This window comes from Magallana gigas, chromosome 2, assembly GCF_963853765.1.
Source record: "Magallana gigas chromosome 2, xbMagGiga1.1, whole genome shotgun sequence".
NCBI lineage: Eukaryota > Metazoa > Mollusca > Bivalvia > Ostreida > Ostreidae > Magallana > Magallana gigas.
In genome coordinates, this window is record NC_088854.1 from 59208524 (window position 1) to 59225087 (window position 16564).

General features: G+C 32.4%; 1 protein-coding gene across 5 annotated transcripts in view; it reads left to right on the forward strand.

Annotated features, from left to right (window-relative positions):
- LOC105327937 (alsin) overlaps positions 1 to 16564 on the forward strand; it is a 76245-nt gene that overhangs the window by 35788 nt on the left and 23893 nt on the right. For 4 of the 5 annotated variants that reach the window (XM_066077529.1, XM_066077534.1, XM_066077530.1 and 1 more), the window contains 8 exons: positions 755 to 912; positions 1310 to 1408; positions 1912 to 2088; positions 2707 to 2749; positions 2857 to 2918; positions 3166 to 3229; positions 3523 to 3705; positions 4679 to 5030. In XM_066077529.1, coding sequence (XP_065933601.1) covers positions 755 to 912; positions 1310 to 1408; positions 1912 to 2088; positions 2707 to 2749; positions 2857 to 2918; positions 3166 to 3229; positions 3523 to 3705; positions 4679 to 4726 — 834 coding nt within the window. In that variant the 3' untranslated portion in view covers positions 4727 to 5030. Of the gene's footprint in view, positions 1 to 754; positions 913 to 1309; positions 1409 to 1911; positions 2089 to 2706; positions 2750 to 2856; positions 2919 to 3165; positions 3230 to 3522; positions 3706 to 4678; positions 5031 to 16564 lie in introns of those variants that run through there. The other variant, XM_066077532.1, reaches the window with a different exon arrangement.

The window sequence follows — 16564 nt, forward strand, 5'->3', positions numbered from 1 at the left end:
AAGACGTACTTAAAGGGACTTGGGCACAATTTAAGATCAAAAATTCTTTTTTTTATTTTTTATGTACAAAATGGTTTATTAGTGCATTTTAAATGATGAACCAAAATATTGAATGTTTAAGTCAAGTTACAAGCGATATATAGGGGTAGGAATTGGTTGTTATGTTTAGAAAGCTCAAGTCTTATAGTTGTTTACAAAAAATGTTATGTAGAGAATTACCATTTCTTTGACAAGATGACATGTTAAATCAATTTAAACTAATTCAGTATCTTCATAAATACTATTATCAACAAAAAAAAGGTACATTAGATTGAAACTTGCACCGATACAACACATATGTAAAAATGACAACATTCGGGCTTTGTTTACAAAACAAAGAATTATGAACTCTGTATCTTAATACTTAAAACTTAATATTTGACTTTCAAATTTTGACAAAGCATTATAAACTTCTATATTTATCAGTATAAACATTGAACATGGAGAAATAAAATTTGAAAATTTTAAGTCAAATCGTGTCCCTTTAATACACAATGTCGGTCAAACTTCTCATCACTGAATAAACTTTAGTTTTATATTGTGATTTTTAGCTGAATGAAAATTAAAAGGTAAGAAATCAGTCCCAGGATATATAAGAAGTAAAGTATTTTGTTCTTTCCAAAAATAACTATAAAAGATTGATAACTATAGAAGATTGATAGGTCTGGATTACATACTTTTATTTTGTGTTACTTTCACTTTGTGTTGTTCCCAGGCTTTTGACCTGCCCATTCACCCCCTGGGTAAGCTAATGGAGGGCCTGGTGGATGTATTCCGTGCGGCGTATATTGGAGTGGGAGCCCACCCCAGACTGTTGGACCACGCTGTTAAGGAGATCACTTCATTTGTGTCCAGACTCTACAATTGTGTCAGGTAACACTTTTTACCATACACTTTACCATCAGGTAACACTTTTTACTATACACTTTACCATCAGGTAACACTTTTTGCCACTGTACCATCAGATTACACCTTCTAACATACAAACATTGTGCCATAACATGTATTTGTGGGAACACACAAGTGAAATGCCTTCCTCTAAAATCTCTGTAGGATTTATCTGTAGTCACTACAGTATTTACTTGAAGTTCTCTATAGAATTTACAAGTAGTTGTTGATAGGAATTACCTGTAGTTGTCTTTAAGAATCATCTGTATTCATCTATGAGAATTACCTGTAGTTATCTATAGGAATTACCTGTAATATTCTATAGTAATTACCTGTAGTATTCTGTAGAAATTACCTGTAGTTATTTTTGCTCTACCCACAGGATCCTGTTCCCAGACCTCTCAGAGACAGGGGGCCCTCTGCTGATTGAAGCCAAAGCAGCCAGTGAAGGAGGGACAACTCCAGAGACGGATGACATTTCGTAAGTACCCCGCTGTCTAACACACTCTTTGAAGTGTTTTACAAACTTATTCATCTGATGACATTTTTGTAAAGTTTGATTACACAGTTCATTTCTCTTATTTAATTTTAGGTAGAGGTACTGTTTCTCAAAAATGTTATTCAAAGCAGGTTTTATTTTTATTAATTTAAATTTTCATATAGGATGAGCCTTACTATACACTCAGGCAATTAGGCCTCACAATAGGCGGAGCTGTATCATGTGACATTTTTGCAAAAAAATTCACGTGAAAAGAGTGCTCACATGAATTTCTTTTAAATTATAGGCTGTAATTGATGATACATAATTCAGTGTTAACAGTTATAGGCTGTAATTGATGATACATAATTCAGTGTTAATAATTATAGGCTGTAATTGTTGATATATAGTTCAGTGTTAACAGCTATAGGCTGTAATTGATGATACATAATTCAGTGTAAAAGTAATAGGCTGTAATTGATGTTACATAATCCTAATTGTTATAGGCTGGTGGTGAGCTGTGGTACCCTCATACACCCGATCCTCCTCCCTAAGATCTACCCACCCCTGTTTGACCTTTATGCACTCTACAATGACAAAGATGATGAGAAGTATTGGGAGAGGGTGACGAAACTGAACAAACAAGGAGATATAGGACTAATGGCATTTCTAGGAATTGATCAGTAAGTATAATCCCGGAGATATAGGATTAATGGCATTTCTAGGAATTGATCAGTAAGTATAATCCTGGAGATATAGGACTAATGACATTTCTAGGAATTGATCAGTAAGTATAATCCTGGAGATACAGGACTAATGGCATTTCTAGGAATTGATCAGTAAGTATAATCCTGGAGATATAGGACTAATGGCATTTCTAAGAATAGATCAGTAAGTATAATCTGCGATATATAGGCCTGATGGCTTATCGAAGAATTGATCAGTAAGTATAATCCACGATATATAGGACTGATGGCTTATCTAGGAATTGATCAGTAAGTATAATCTGTGATATATAGGACTGATGGCTTATCTAGGAATTGATCAGTACTGATGGCTTATCTAGGAATTGATCAGTAAGTATAATCTGCGATATATAGGACTGATGGATTATTGGAATTGATCAGTAAGTATAATCCGCGATATATAGGACTGATGGTTTATCTAGGAATTGATCAGTAACTAATAATGGCATAACAGGGAATTTTCAAATGAGTTAAAAAATTTCCATTACTTACTTTTCTGAAACTTAGCATATGAGTGACCAATACATGTGTTAGAATCTCATCTTTGTATTTCAGGAAGTTCTGGTTGATTGATGCAGTGTTAAAGGAAAAATCTCCAGTAGGTACCCTGTTTTCTGTACTTCACTGTTGATAAATGTTGTGTCTCTGCCATGACAGTTGTTTGATGCACGCTGTGTTCACGTACTAGCTTTGTCTATGTTGTAGAGTCTGTCAGCCTTGAGAAACCAGAGCTATTGTTCTGCCATAGAGACACTGCAACACATAAGGTTGGTAGAAACAATTTAATCATTATTATTTACTGGTATATCAATGAACTTCAAGACAATAACACAATCTTTTCTAGCTCACCTGAACCAAAGGTTCAAGTATTCCTTTCTTAACACGTGTTTTCCCTCATCCATCCACCCCTTAAATCATTTTTAACATATGATTGGAACAGCTCTTCAATAAATCTTGGGAGACATCCTTGTTAATAATATATATTTACTTAATTTCTGTATTTTTCTTTTTCAGCACAGCCTTTAGTCCCAAGGAAAAATTAGAAGTCATTCAGAAAACATTTTCAGAAATAACAAAGGTAATCTAACAGTATTTTTGCTCTCATAGAGTTTTTAAGAGGCTCTACACCAGAAGTTTTTTTTTTGCTCTGAAAATAGATAACTTTTAGTTGGACAAGCACCAACTGTCCAGGATTTCCATTTTAAACGGATCCGTAATCGAAATAGGAAACAAGACATTGAACTGCATTGGCTGACCTTTCATCATCAAATTCAAAATTCAAAACTGAGGATTTTGCAAAATTCACAAACGTTTATGCCTAATTTAAATATCAAAATACAAATAATGAACAAATCTTGTTAACTCTGACAGACGGTTGAGGAGAGTATGGGAGACGTACAGGTTTGGTGTATGGATGATCTATTCCCTATCTTCCATTACGTCGTCATCAGAGCACAGATACGCCACCTAGGGGCAGAAATTCACCTAATCCAGGACTTAATGGAGCCCCATTTAGAAAATGGAGAGTTAGGCATCATGTTTACAACACTGCATGTAAGTAAGAAAATAGAGAACTTTCACCATGTTTGTAAGTCTGCAATTGAGTTAAAGTCTGTCCCAATGTATTGCTTTCATCACTTTTTGATGATTTTGAATATAAAAAAACACATACCTGTGAAAGAAATGCAGTTGAAATTGATGAAAGGGGAGCTATCTAATACACATGTATATATTTATTGACAAATAAACGAAAACAAACTTACAGAGATTTATAATGGGAAATGTTAACATCTTTTCTCCATCTGGAACTCACTCGGAATACCGCGCACTATTTTTCAATGGTATCATCCGGGCTTAAATACGAAATCTTCCTAAACTTTCTATTTTTGGATGTGTATTGAAACCTGAAGGGGTAGAGGAGGCATTTCAAAACAGATAATCTTGATATTTTTCATATTAGTGGATGAACATAGTTTGAGCACAAAGGTATTTATTGTTAAAATATCAAGCGAAAAGTGTTGGAAGCAAAAACTTGGGACACAGTATAGAAATAGAGAACTTTGCACCACGTTTATAACACTACATGTGAATTAGAAGATAAAGTAATTTGCATTTGCATGTAAGTTACAAAATGGAAAATCTTGTTTACAAAATTACGGTTAAAGTCAAAGTTAAACCCAACATAAGTTGCCGAAAAAAATTGTTATAATATCATAAAACATGTCTGCATATTTCAAAATCGTATGTCTGCTTGTTACGTGCTGTTTGATTTACCAAAGTATAGTTATATTCCGTAAATGTTCTTGCATATGTTTCATTTTACTGAATAGTAGAAAATTGAATTTATATCATGATAAAATTTTATCTAATAATAAAATAATATTATATACCGTGACAAGAATTTAATTTGTAAAAGATATATAGTCGGATATTGAATGGTGGTACACAAGAAACTCTGTATTTATTTCCTGACAAGTATTGGAGATACATTGTTAATAATCCTTATATTGTTGATCTCTTTATCTAGGCCTGTTATTTTCAAATCCAAAATGAGAAGATACCCAGTCACGGTTGATGGCCGTCGCTGGGTCAAAGTCTCCGGGAAATCCGCTCCCCCCTGATTCTGGACATTCCCTTCAACCAACGCATGTCCTGGTGCAGTTCATCATGGTTGATGGCCGCCGCTCGGTCAAAGTCTCCGGGAAATCTTGACATTCCTTTCAACCAAAGCATAACCTAATGCCGTTCTGTGCTTTCTGTTATCATATCATTTATTTTTGTGTTTTGTTATTTTTTCCTTTTTGATTTTTTTGGTATTTTTGTATAGATTTTGTCTTTGATTTTTGATATGGATGATGATAAATATATTCTGAGCTTTCTTCACTGTGTTGACTCTGAATTATGTGAGGGTTCACGGTACATGTATTAAGATTACATACCATGATAAATAGTCTTATATCTTGATACGTTACTTTCAAGACTTTTAAGTCCAGCCTGTTAGAAAAGATTGGTATTTTTTTCACTAGAATTTGATTAATTTTATTTTATCACATTTTATATTACATATTCTGTTCATTTGAAACTGTTTGGTAATGTACAGAAGAGTTACCGGGGAATATAGTATGTATATCACTATTATAAATTAATCATGTAGTACACCCACTCACCCTCCTCATGATAATTGCCTTCTTAGCCGTGAAATTTTAAAAACAATGATATGGTATGCATAATAACATAATAAAGAAAATTATCAGATCTATCAGGTATACAGATTCAAGCTAGTGAGATTCTAGCAGTTTGGTAAATTTGAAAAAAAAAACAACTTTGCTGTATTGATATGTGATTTAAGGTAATCATAGTTTTGATTCATATCATTCTTCATAAATTTAAGCATAAACAACACAGTAAATCAAGGTAAATATGTTTGTGTTTGTGTAACGTTATGCATGATACATTATGCAAACATTCAATATTTGTTGAGTTTTTGCATATCTCTTGGTAATAACTATTAAATATTGAAAATATTGACACTTGAAGCAGAAATATTGTTTCTGAATTTATTGAACTAAGGAGTATTTATGAATATTTTATCATTTTTGTTATTTCAATTACGTAAAAATCAATCAAAGCTGTGATAAAGTGAAGATGAAAGAATTTGAAACTCCAAGTTAACCGTTCTTTGGATAAATAGGGCTGACTTTTGAACATATTATTGCGCTACGCTTGTTAGGCAATAAACCCGTGAGAATAAATAGAATTATTTTATTGACCCAAAGCCAAAAGAATCGGGCATAAATTCCGAAACTCAGATTGTCTTCCCCCTACACATTTTTCATAAATGCTAAAATGTGAATACATGTACATGTATATCTATATAAATATATTGATAGTCTACTATATTTGTATAGTATTAAAAATTAAATGATATCTTGATTTAATCTACAAAATACGTATTTTCATTGTAAAAATTCAGCTTTTTGTGTCTTTGTCTGTGAAAACACTACGAATCGATTTTGTAATGTACACTCCATAATTTCAAATGACGTATTGTTGAAGCGCCAGCGGGGTTTGCGTTTTTAAAAGAAATGATAATTACATAAATTTGTCAACATTCTAATATTTAATCGAACTATTGCTGAAAATGATACAAATATAATAAATTAATAAGGAATCATAATATATTGTATAATATTATGAGTTGATAATTTCGGTCGGGACATAATCAAATCTGTCCTAAAGACGTTCGGGCTTTATTGGATTTGACCCCGCCCCGAGCAAAATGAACACCTCATGATACTCAAAGAATGATTCCTTATTTCTTAAATAAAACACCGCCTACATTCATTTAGAGCTTCGCCACAAGGAGCTCAGTAAACTCTAAAAATGGCGACGATCATCCAACCCTTTTGGAGTATAATTGACGATATTAAACGATAGTTTAGAGATGGGATTTCAATTTTTTTTTGAATCAGAGTCTATCGCTTTAAAATATTTGTTTACGGGTGTTCAGTATAGATTATGAACCAAAAATATGTTGACTCTTGAGGTTAACAAACAAGAGGCCCAGAGGCCACATCGCTCACATGAGCAACAATAGTAAGCTAAAAAATATGCACATTATCGTTAACTGTAGTTTTTAGTGTAAAAAAATATGTCTCTCTAGTACAAAGCCCTAAAACTGGCATTAAGGTGGTTCAATGGTCGAGGTCATTTTGGGACTGTATTGGTCTCCTTTAGAGGAAAAGCTCTATATAAAGATGCTGGTGTAGGAAAACACACACAGATTTCAATTGGATTTTTCCTCACTTCATGATAGTGAATAACTAATTATAAATAAATCCTATCTATAAAAAGCTTGTGAAACCGTACTCATCAGATAAACTGTTTGATTCAGAATAGTTTATGCTTGTGAAACATTAGGTGAGCCTATAGAAAACTTTAAAGACGTGAAATAAAGATGAAAGTCTTAAACAATATTTTACGGTCCGTAATCCATTATTTACAGTCTATATATCTAATTATCGACTGTGCTAGGTGTTTTAGTGAATTTGGCTTTATACCGCACGCGTCTATTGGATCCCTGGTTCGTTTTCTTACATATCAACGCACAATGGGCGGAGCCACACGTGTAATAAAGCTGTCAGTATCGGTCACATCAATTGAGACCGCTCCTTGAATAGGTAGTTTAACAGAAACACGTGACTGCTAGACAAGAAAACCGAACAGAAACAGATTTTGAAACGACGACACAAAAATGGAAGCTTTGATGAGACAAGTTTTGATTATTTGTTTATTTCAAGAAGTACAGACAAACTTAATTTTTGACCAGGGCACCTGGAAAGTGATTGACTCTATGACTGACGTTTACACGACCTCGTCGGTTCTGTCCAGCCATCAGGACGTCACGTGTATTGGGTGCGCCACCAGGACCCTGATGCTGGACGGAGAGGGTTACTCCTGTAACCGTGGCGACCAGATGTGTATGATCTACAGTACCTGTCACATTAAGGACCGCCTGACCCCCGGGGACTGGGAGCCAATCGGGGGATGGCTACATTTCTGTACAAGTATGCATCTCCGTTTTCTACGTAGGCATCCCGTCATTATAAAGCAATCTTTAGAATTAAGAATGTGTATAGTAGGACCTTCAAGTGGCACAATGAGATTTTATCACAGAGTAAATATTTCGACGTTTATGAGTTACGTGAGATTGCTATGAATCCCTATCCTATTTCCAGTAACATTTTTTTGGTATGAATAAACTTTTATGCCATATATGGATCTCGTATATCGTCAGATATTTACATTTTCCAGTGTTTTTGTCTATAAAACTATACAATTCTGTTTTATTTTTCGATAATTTCATCATTGGCACATTGCCAAAAATGGGAGTTCAACAGCATCACGCAGTTGATTTTCATCTCATGGTAATACAGTCTGTATTACTTGAAAAATCTGTGTCAAATGACGTACACTGTCGGGACACAAGCGGTGTTTGCATGATAGAAATAATGTAAATATATAAATATTTTTAATTGTACATATTAAGATAATTTTAAAATAATATAAATATAAGTAATAAGGAATTATTTTTGACTTTTATGGGGTGATCATTACAGTCGGGCACGTATTCAAATCCTTTAAAGCTGGAAAGGCTTTATGATAGATTTTATTATGCATGTACCTATTGTAATTTTTAACCTATAAAAGTCAAAGAATGATTCTAGGCCTATAATAATACTATTGATTAATTAAGTCAATGCATAACAATTTGAACCATTTCAAGTTTTCAGTTAGATTATTTTAACTGATACAAACTATTTTGGTCGGCCATAGGCCATAAACTTATTGCCTGTTTTGCTGGTACTGAAGGAAGAAATTGCTAGAGGGCAAGACAGTATACATGTAGTTACATGTATACATTAGTTTGATAACTATTAATTCGTCCTAGATTTATACTTTATTTCTTAAGGTGCCTCGACACACCAACATATTATTTGATGGATTAATAAAGAATATTTTTTAAAATATGATTTCACAAAAAAGACCAATAACGGCTTTTAATATTGTTTTTTTTTTACCGCAGAAATTAAATTAGCTACAGGATTGACAGGGACCTGGCTTGATCTCGGAATACAACTCAGCAGGAGGAAATCGATACGTTTCCAGGTCAAGGTCACCTATAGTGTATATATTTTACTGAGTTCCGGACACAACACGGACAGTCCCGGCTACTGGGTTATACTAGGAGGGTGGGAAGGGACAAAATCGTGCCTGAGGGATGGATTTATCCACTATAGTCAATGTTATTCAGAGTACATCGGACGTGTTACAAGTGGCGAACAGTATAGATCGTTCTGGGTCACCTGGAATGAAGGTCATGTAAGAGTGGGGACAGGGGAAACACCAGGTAACGGAACAATCATGGACCATGTGTTTCCTAACGTATATACCGTGCGACATGCTCTGATCAATACACCACGGTGTAGAGGAGATTGGGTTATTTACCTGTAATGTACCTGCAGCCTTACACAGAGAGCTTAAGACTAAAAAAAAGACTAATTAACTAAATCTTTCACGTTTATATGCAGACTTTGAGTTATCATTGTCGAGGCATTTATAAAAATTTAAACAAGTTTTTAAAGTTTTTGCAAGCTTTCTTCGCCATGTCATTGTATTTTCTGTATCAAGGGTCTTTCTTGTTTCAGACGATCAAAATAGAAATATATGTTTCGTATCTTAAAACCAAATGCATGTCTATAGGAAAATTAAAATGATTCCACCTATGTATATATGATACCACAAAAGTCAATGTGTTATTGAGGAAATGATCTTCTTATAACATTCCCTGATTCAAAGCGCAGTGATTTTGTATGTAGAATATAGTGGATTCTGTGTGCATAATTTACTTATTTGTGTGCTTCCGCTGATAAAATGGAACACCATAGAACGGATCTCGGACGATCTTTTCTATTTATGATGAGATCTGAGGAAATCATGTTTAACCTCAGAAATTGTTATACATTACATTGTATATATTCTCAATAAAAGTTTATCTCAGCGTCCATTTTTAAATAAATCATTAAATAATAAATAAACATGCTTAGCTCTGGATGGGTGAGTTCGTTGTTGATTTCAGAGGCTGTAGATTGAGACAGATCTAGACTAACTCTGAAGATTGGGATACATTGAAGAAATGTTAACTGCACATGTAAGATTTTTTTCTACGGTGCTACCGATGATACATATACATGTAATAAGAAGCACCACAAAAATCATTCACTTTTTATCATTTACATTTACATATCTTTGACTTCCTAAAGGTATCCAAATGTATCTAAGTAAAAAATACTGGCAGACAAAATAGATTATTCTATTGAGCAGAAAGCTATGGAAAACTCAACCGATATATTCTGTGTGTCACTGTAAGTATCTATTAATTAAACAGTTTGTCTTACATGTCAGCAAAAATGTTTTTCGCCCTTTGATGATTCGGATACTTAAGAACGCAATCATAATTCGAAATCTACACAAATGTTGGAGAAACAAGTTTTTATTATCAAATGCAAAACCTAAATTGGAGAACTAAAAATTTCAAAGTGTAATTAAATTGGAATATAAATTAAAGTAAAGTATAGGAACGTTGATACCTCTCAAAATCGGTACTCTATATGCCTTCACAATTAATTATAATTTAACATTTAACAGAGTAAAAAAAGGGCCAGGGGCTACATCGCCCACCCGAGCAACAATTGTGAACCGAAAGAAACCTTTAGACCTTCTTTGTAGTATCAAATACAAAATAATTTGAACATTATGCTCATGTTTTCGTTTGAGTTTTTAAGAAAACAATTTTTAAAATTTATCACTCATTTATTCCATTGCAGTGTAAAAATTCAACCCCGTCCCATTGAGGACCAATCCTTACCCCGGGGTCACGATTTAAACAAACTTGAATATACACCACTGAGGATGCTTCAACACAAGTTACAGATGTTCTGGCCATTTGGTGCTTAGGAGATTTAACAAAAAAATTTATTTATTCTTCTGTAAAAAATTGACCACTTCCCCTATTGTGGACTCAAACTACCCCCGGGGATCATTAATTGAACAAACTTGTATCTACTTTACTTAAAGATGCTTCAACCGTCCAAAGTTACAACTTTTATGTCCAAATGGTTTTTGAAAAGATGATATTTAAAATAATTTTTTCACTATATACTCAAGTATTTCTGAATACTTGTCTTCCTATGACACCCGCTGTGGACATACCCTACCTCGGGATTCACGATTTAAACAAAATTGATTCTATACTACCACATAAGTGTCAGTTTTTCTGGTCAAATGTTTTTAAGAAGAATTTTTAAAACATTCTCTTTATATTCCTATGTTAAAAATGTGCACCCTCTGTGGCCCTATCCTATCCCCGGGAATCATGATTGAACAAACTTGAATTTACACTACCTGAGGATGCTTCCACACAAGTTTCAGCTATTTTGGCCAAATGTTATTTTGAGAAGAAAAATTTTGAACAATACCAACAAATTTCCAATAATCCAAAACTATCTCCCCTTTAAAGAGGACGTGGCCATTCATTCATTCATACTACAAACTTGAGTTCCCTTGACCCAATAATGCATTGTGCCAAGTTTGGATGATGAAATTGGCCTAGTTGATTTGGAAAAGACGACGAAAATGTAAAATTCACAACTACAACGACGACGACACCAATGGCAGACAAAGGAGAAATTTTGATAAGAAAAACTCAGTCGGTTCAGGTGAGCTAAACATTTTTCACTAAATTTGAGGTTTTGCTCTAAACTTTTTAGTTCTAAATAGGTTTTAGTGTACAGCTTTGCAATGCATTACATGTTTTCAAAGTAATGCTAGTAATGTGTAATGCCACAAAACAAGCATTACAAGTAATGGTAATGTAATTCATTAATTTCCAAAATCTAGTGTAATGCTGGCATTCCATGGCATTACTATGCTTATTTATGCATGTTCACTTTAAAAAATGTGATGAATAAATAAATAGTTGAAATTGAATTTGACTTAATTTATTTTTTAAGAAGAAAGACATAATTCTTGAGATAAAAATGTTTTAATTGTATTATTAAAAAAGATTTTTAAAAATTCATTTTTGAATTGTCAATATTACTAAATATAACAGCACAATTTCATAACATTTTTAAGAGTGTTGTTATTAAGAGTTTTTAATCATTTAAAGAAGTTACTCCAATTAGTATGCACTTCAATAAGAAATGTGTCAACAACACACTATGCCCCAAGGATGATCTAAGTATCAAAACAATCTATTGTTATAAGAAGTGCTAAACACCCCAATCCCCTTCCCCTTCGCTATGCCCCAATAGAATAGGAGACAGACATGCACCTTTAAAAGCAAAATGAATACACTGTCCATCCATGGTGAAAATCAATATCAATTCCAATATTATAACCCATTTGAAAATAATTTTACTTACTTATTCTCTCTCTCTCTCTCTCTCTCTCTCTCTCTCTCTCTCTCTCTCTCTCTCTCAGTCCAAGCTTCGACTGCTCCTGTAAAACATTTATTTAGTATAGCTGGTAAGATTTTTAAACTAACAGGATGCAGTTAAAAGATGAACCCTTTTAAACTTCGATCACAAAGTGCAACAGCAATCTTTTGTCTTAAAGTGTCCTCAGTAAAAAGAAATACGATTCAAATACAGTATCTCAAGAAATATAACTGGGAAAAACCATCTGTTTATAAATTAATACAATTAAGTGTCCAAAATTATAAAGATTTGTGTAATATGGGGAAATATCTCTATTTAGCTTTTGATAAACGCAACATTATTCCATAAATTTTTTTTTGTTATGCATGTAATTCTGTGTCTCTATTTCGTATCCTACATTGTATCATGCCAAATGTCAATAAATATAATTTTACTTATGTAATATGTTGTTCATAATGCCTCAAGATGATTATATATTAAGCAAATAAAGAATGACTCTTGTATAGTCATTGAATTTGAACCTGATACTGAGCATGAACCTGTATATATGTTAAAGAGTGTTTTATATTTGAAACATTTGCAAAAACTCTTTATTAGATTTACTATTTTAAAACAAAGTAATGGTAATGGTAATGCATTACTTTACTCATGTAATGCATTACTTCAAGAAAATCAAGTATTGGTAATGGTAATTTAATGCCCAAATTCATGAAGTTATGGTAATGTAATGCATTACTTTACAATGTAATTCGCCCCAAGCCTGGAGAGCAAACAAGTACATTTTCTTCCATAACTATTTACTAGTGTGACGGTCAGACCGATTCGAATACCGGTGTAACGAAGAATATTGACCCGGGTTAAAAATTGACCCGGGGGTCTTTTTTCAACGTTGAATATTGACCCGGGGGTCATTTTTCAACGTTGAAAATTGAGACCAAAATCGTGAAATTTATACCCGGGGTCATTTTTCAACGTTATGAGAAATACATTTCTAAACTTTGATGACCACGACACGTTGAAAATTGACCCTGTTGAGAATTGACCCCAACCTCAGAGTTGATTTAAACTGTATCTTACTCTATACGGTTTGAATGTACAATCATGCACATATTTGAAAGTTTCAGTTTTAAAATTTTCATACTGTCCGATACCTATGTGGACGTGGCTGATTTCTTTTTAGCTAGGTTGATATGTCCGATTAATCATTTAATCTTGAGACTGATAATATGATATCCATTTATTATCACAATACTACATACATAAAGCTAAGAAGATGACCGTTTGCTTTGGAATGAAACAGGCGAGTCGGGCTAGAATACTGTTTGACATAGAACTGATTTTCATTCCCCGTGTGATAGAATTTAAAGTTTAAGCTTGTCATAATCTCTGATAAATATATCGAACAAATATATTGCCCGTTAGGCCAAAATTAAAAACATCAATGTTTTCCCTTTCGCGACCGACCCAAATAAATCCCGCCGACTGAATTGTTTTTTAACACATTGAATTTTTTTTTTTTAAGAAACCTGATTTTATTGAAAGTCGTTTTTAGAAGACCCACATCTTTTTCATTTTACAATCATTTTGATAGTCTCGATCATCAACTTTGGCGAAATTAACTTGCTTTATGATCGGTACATCTATCTTCGCCGGAATTGACTCCGAAAGAGTTGAAGTCGTCCTGTATTCAGACTTCACGATCGTATTATTTTATCCCTGAGACATTAATAGAAAGTCATTTTATTCAAAAGACGTTTCCACAGCCTCAGTTAACCATGATTGTTGTGATTAATCGAGTGTCTTATCTTTTATTGGTATACTGTGCATTAAAAATTACAAACATTGTTTATTACTTTTGGTGTTGATATTACAATTGGTTGGCAACTTGTAATTAGTTAATAAATCTGCCAAATTAATGCCAAAACAATCATTAAACTGTTTGCCTACATTTATCAATAAAAATAAAAAACTGGACAACGGTTGTAATTGGGTCAAAAGGTTTGACTATACCTCCAAAATACACAGAAGTATATAGAGACTGATTATATTTGTCATTTAGCTAACACAATTACAAAACATTTCATAAAATATATGAATACATTAAATAAAATGAATTTAATAGATTGGATAACAAGTATTTAAAACTTTAAGAAGTTGTTTTATTTTTCATTAACTTGGTTAATCCAATATTAATTAAGGTTAAATCTGTGTATATCATCATTCTTGTAAATTATGCTGTATCAAATATCAACAGTTTCCCTGATGTCAAACTTCTCCCTACATTTCTGTTAGGGAGAAACAAATCTCCCAAAATTTAGGTTGGTACTTGTGAAATGAAAAACTTTTTGTTTTTAATAAATTTAAACAATTCTCTTAACTTCTACAAATTTCAAATCAACAAATACAAAACAGTTTGTATTAGTTGTGATTATAATTAAAGTGAAATTGGGTAAATTTATATAACATCTTTATTATCTAAATATTCTCTTCTTCCCTAGCATTATGTTTCAAATTTGGGTTAAAATTTTCTTGTCAAAGAAGGACATTATCTGCAAGTGTTGTGATTTTTTGTAACCTTATTGTTGTAGAATCATAAAATATGACTTCACAAATATTTACATTTATTACACTACCTTACGTTTATCAAATTATTGTTTTAATATACTTTTAGTCATTTCGTCAATTAAATTTTGAAAAAAATAATTTATACTTTAAAGTAGGTACATTATGACCGTGAAAATGATATTAAGATATAGGCTTACATGTACATCAACATACAAATGATAATGAATGTATTCATGCACATGTAGTCATTGAATCAAACATGTTTAAATTTAAGATGAACAATATCAAATTGTGAAGTCGACATTGAATTTGTTTTACATCCCATCAATAAAAGTATAACAATTTGTTTTATCACTGGTCATTTGCTTTTAATTTGTAATCAATTAAAAACTGATTTCTTTTTTCATTTTTAAATTATAATGTATTTTATATTTTGCCTGACAGAATTTAAAGTATTTACCTATACCTACACAACTTCAAAATTTAGGGACGAGTTAGGGGAAGCACGATATTTTTAATGATGGCCTTAACGCTACTTATTTTAGGATTTTTTAATTGATGAGAGTCGATGTTTATACTGTGGGTCTGAATCTGAAGGAAATGTGATATTTTTTCACCTGGATGTACAAGATACACTCAACAAAGGGACGAACTTTTTATACAACTTATTGCCATTAGTATACCTTTTCATATGAACCATATACTTTATGGTAGTTCTGATTTTTCATATAAATAAAATTGTAAAACTGTTTCCCATGTTTATAGTTATATAAGAGCTCCCTAGCGTTTTTGGTTTTGTTAAGTTACACTTTTTAAACCTATTTAAAAATTATACATGCATATTTACTTATTATATAGTTTCTTTTTATTTACTGTTCTTTTAAAGTGGGCTGAATCATGAAAATCTCATTCTTATGTTTGTATCTCTGCAAGTAATATGTATAAATAAAGGTGATAGGTTTGTTAATGTAAGTGTGAGTGAACATGTCAACCAACAGTATGTCTTACAATCATATTTGGTAAATGTTCAGATAATTATTTAATATTTAAGTATCCCCTGTCTTTTATACACATAATATCAATAATATTCTTTAAACTTGTAATATTTTTTTTATGCCTAAAGATAATTTCTTTTTGACTTTGTATGTTTGAAAGGGTTAACATATGCTATGTCTGCTATCCAATCCATTCAAATATTTCAACATTCCGTTCAATAAAAAACGGTTCAGTTAAATTAATAATGTAGGTGCCTGTGATAGGAAAGTCAACCATCTACTCCAACGCTGTTGTATGATCTTCTACTACATATTTCTATAAAAAATTTAATTTACCAATTTATTGACGAAAACAATTACTGTTAGTAAATATGATAAAGTTTTGTGATCAAAGCAATTTAGAAACTATTAAAGCAAAGTTATTTTATTGTCATCATGTACAACAATTAGGTTGCTCACTTGCTACAGATTCCATGAAACAGAATTGTTAATGACTAGAAAAATTAGCGATTTGATGATATTTAGTTACATCAGAAGTTATCCTAACGGAACAAATAAAACACTTAAAACATCGGCTTTCAATATTCATAGTTACTACAGCATTGTTCATGACAGAGTACATGTTAGCGTATCACCATTCTGTAAACTGTTATTGGCTGGATGGGTGTGAATACAAAATTCAGAATGCCACAGTTTTTTGAAAATCTGTGTGGGTGCAAAGACCAAAAAACTAATATGACATACTGTAAATTGTGTATATACACCCACCCAGAAAATTCACAAAGAACAATATCAAAGTTTCAATTTACTGGGTAATTGTAAAACCAAAATTAAACAATATGACGTATTGTA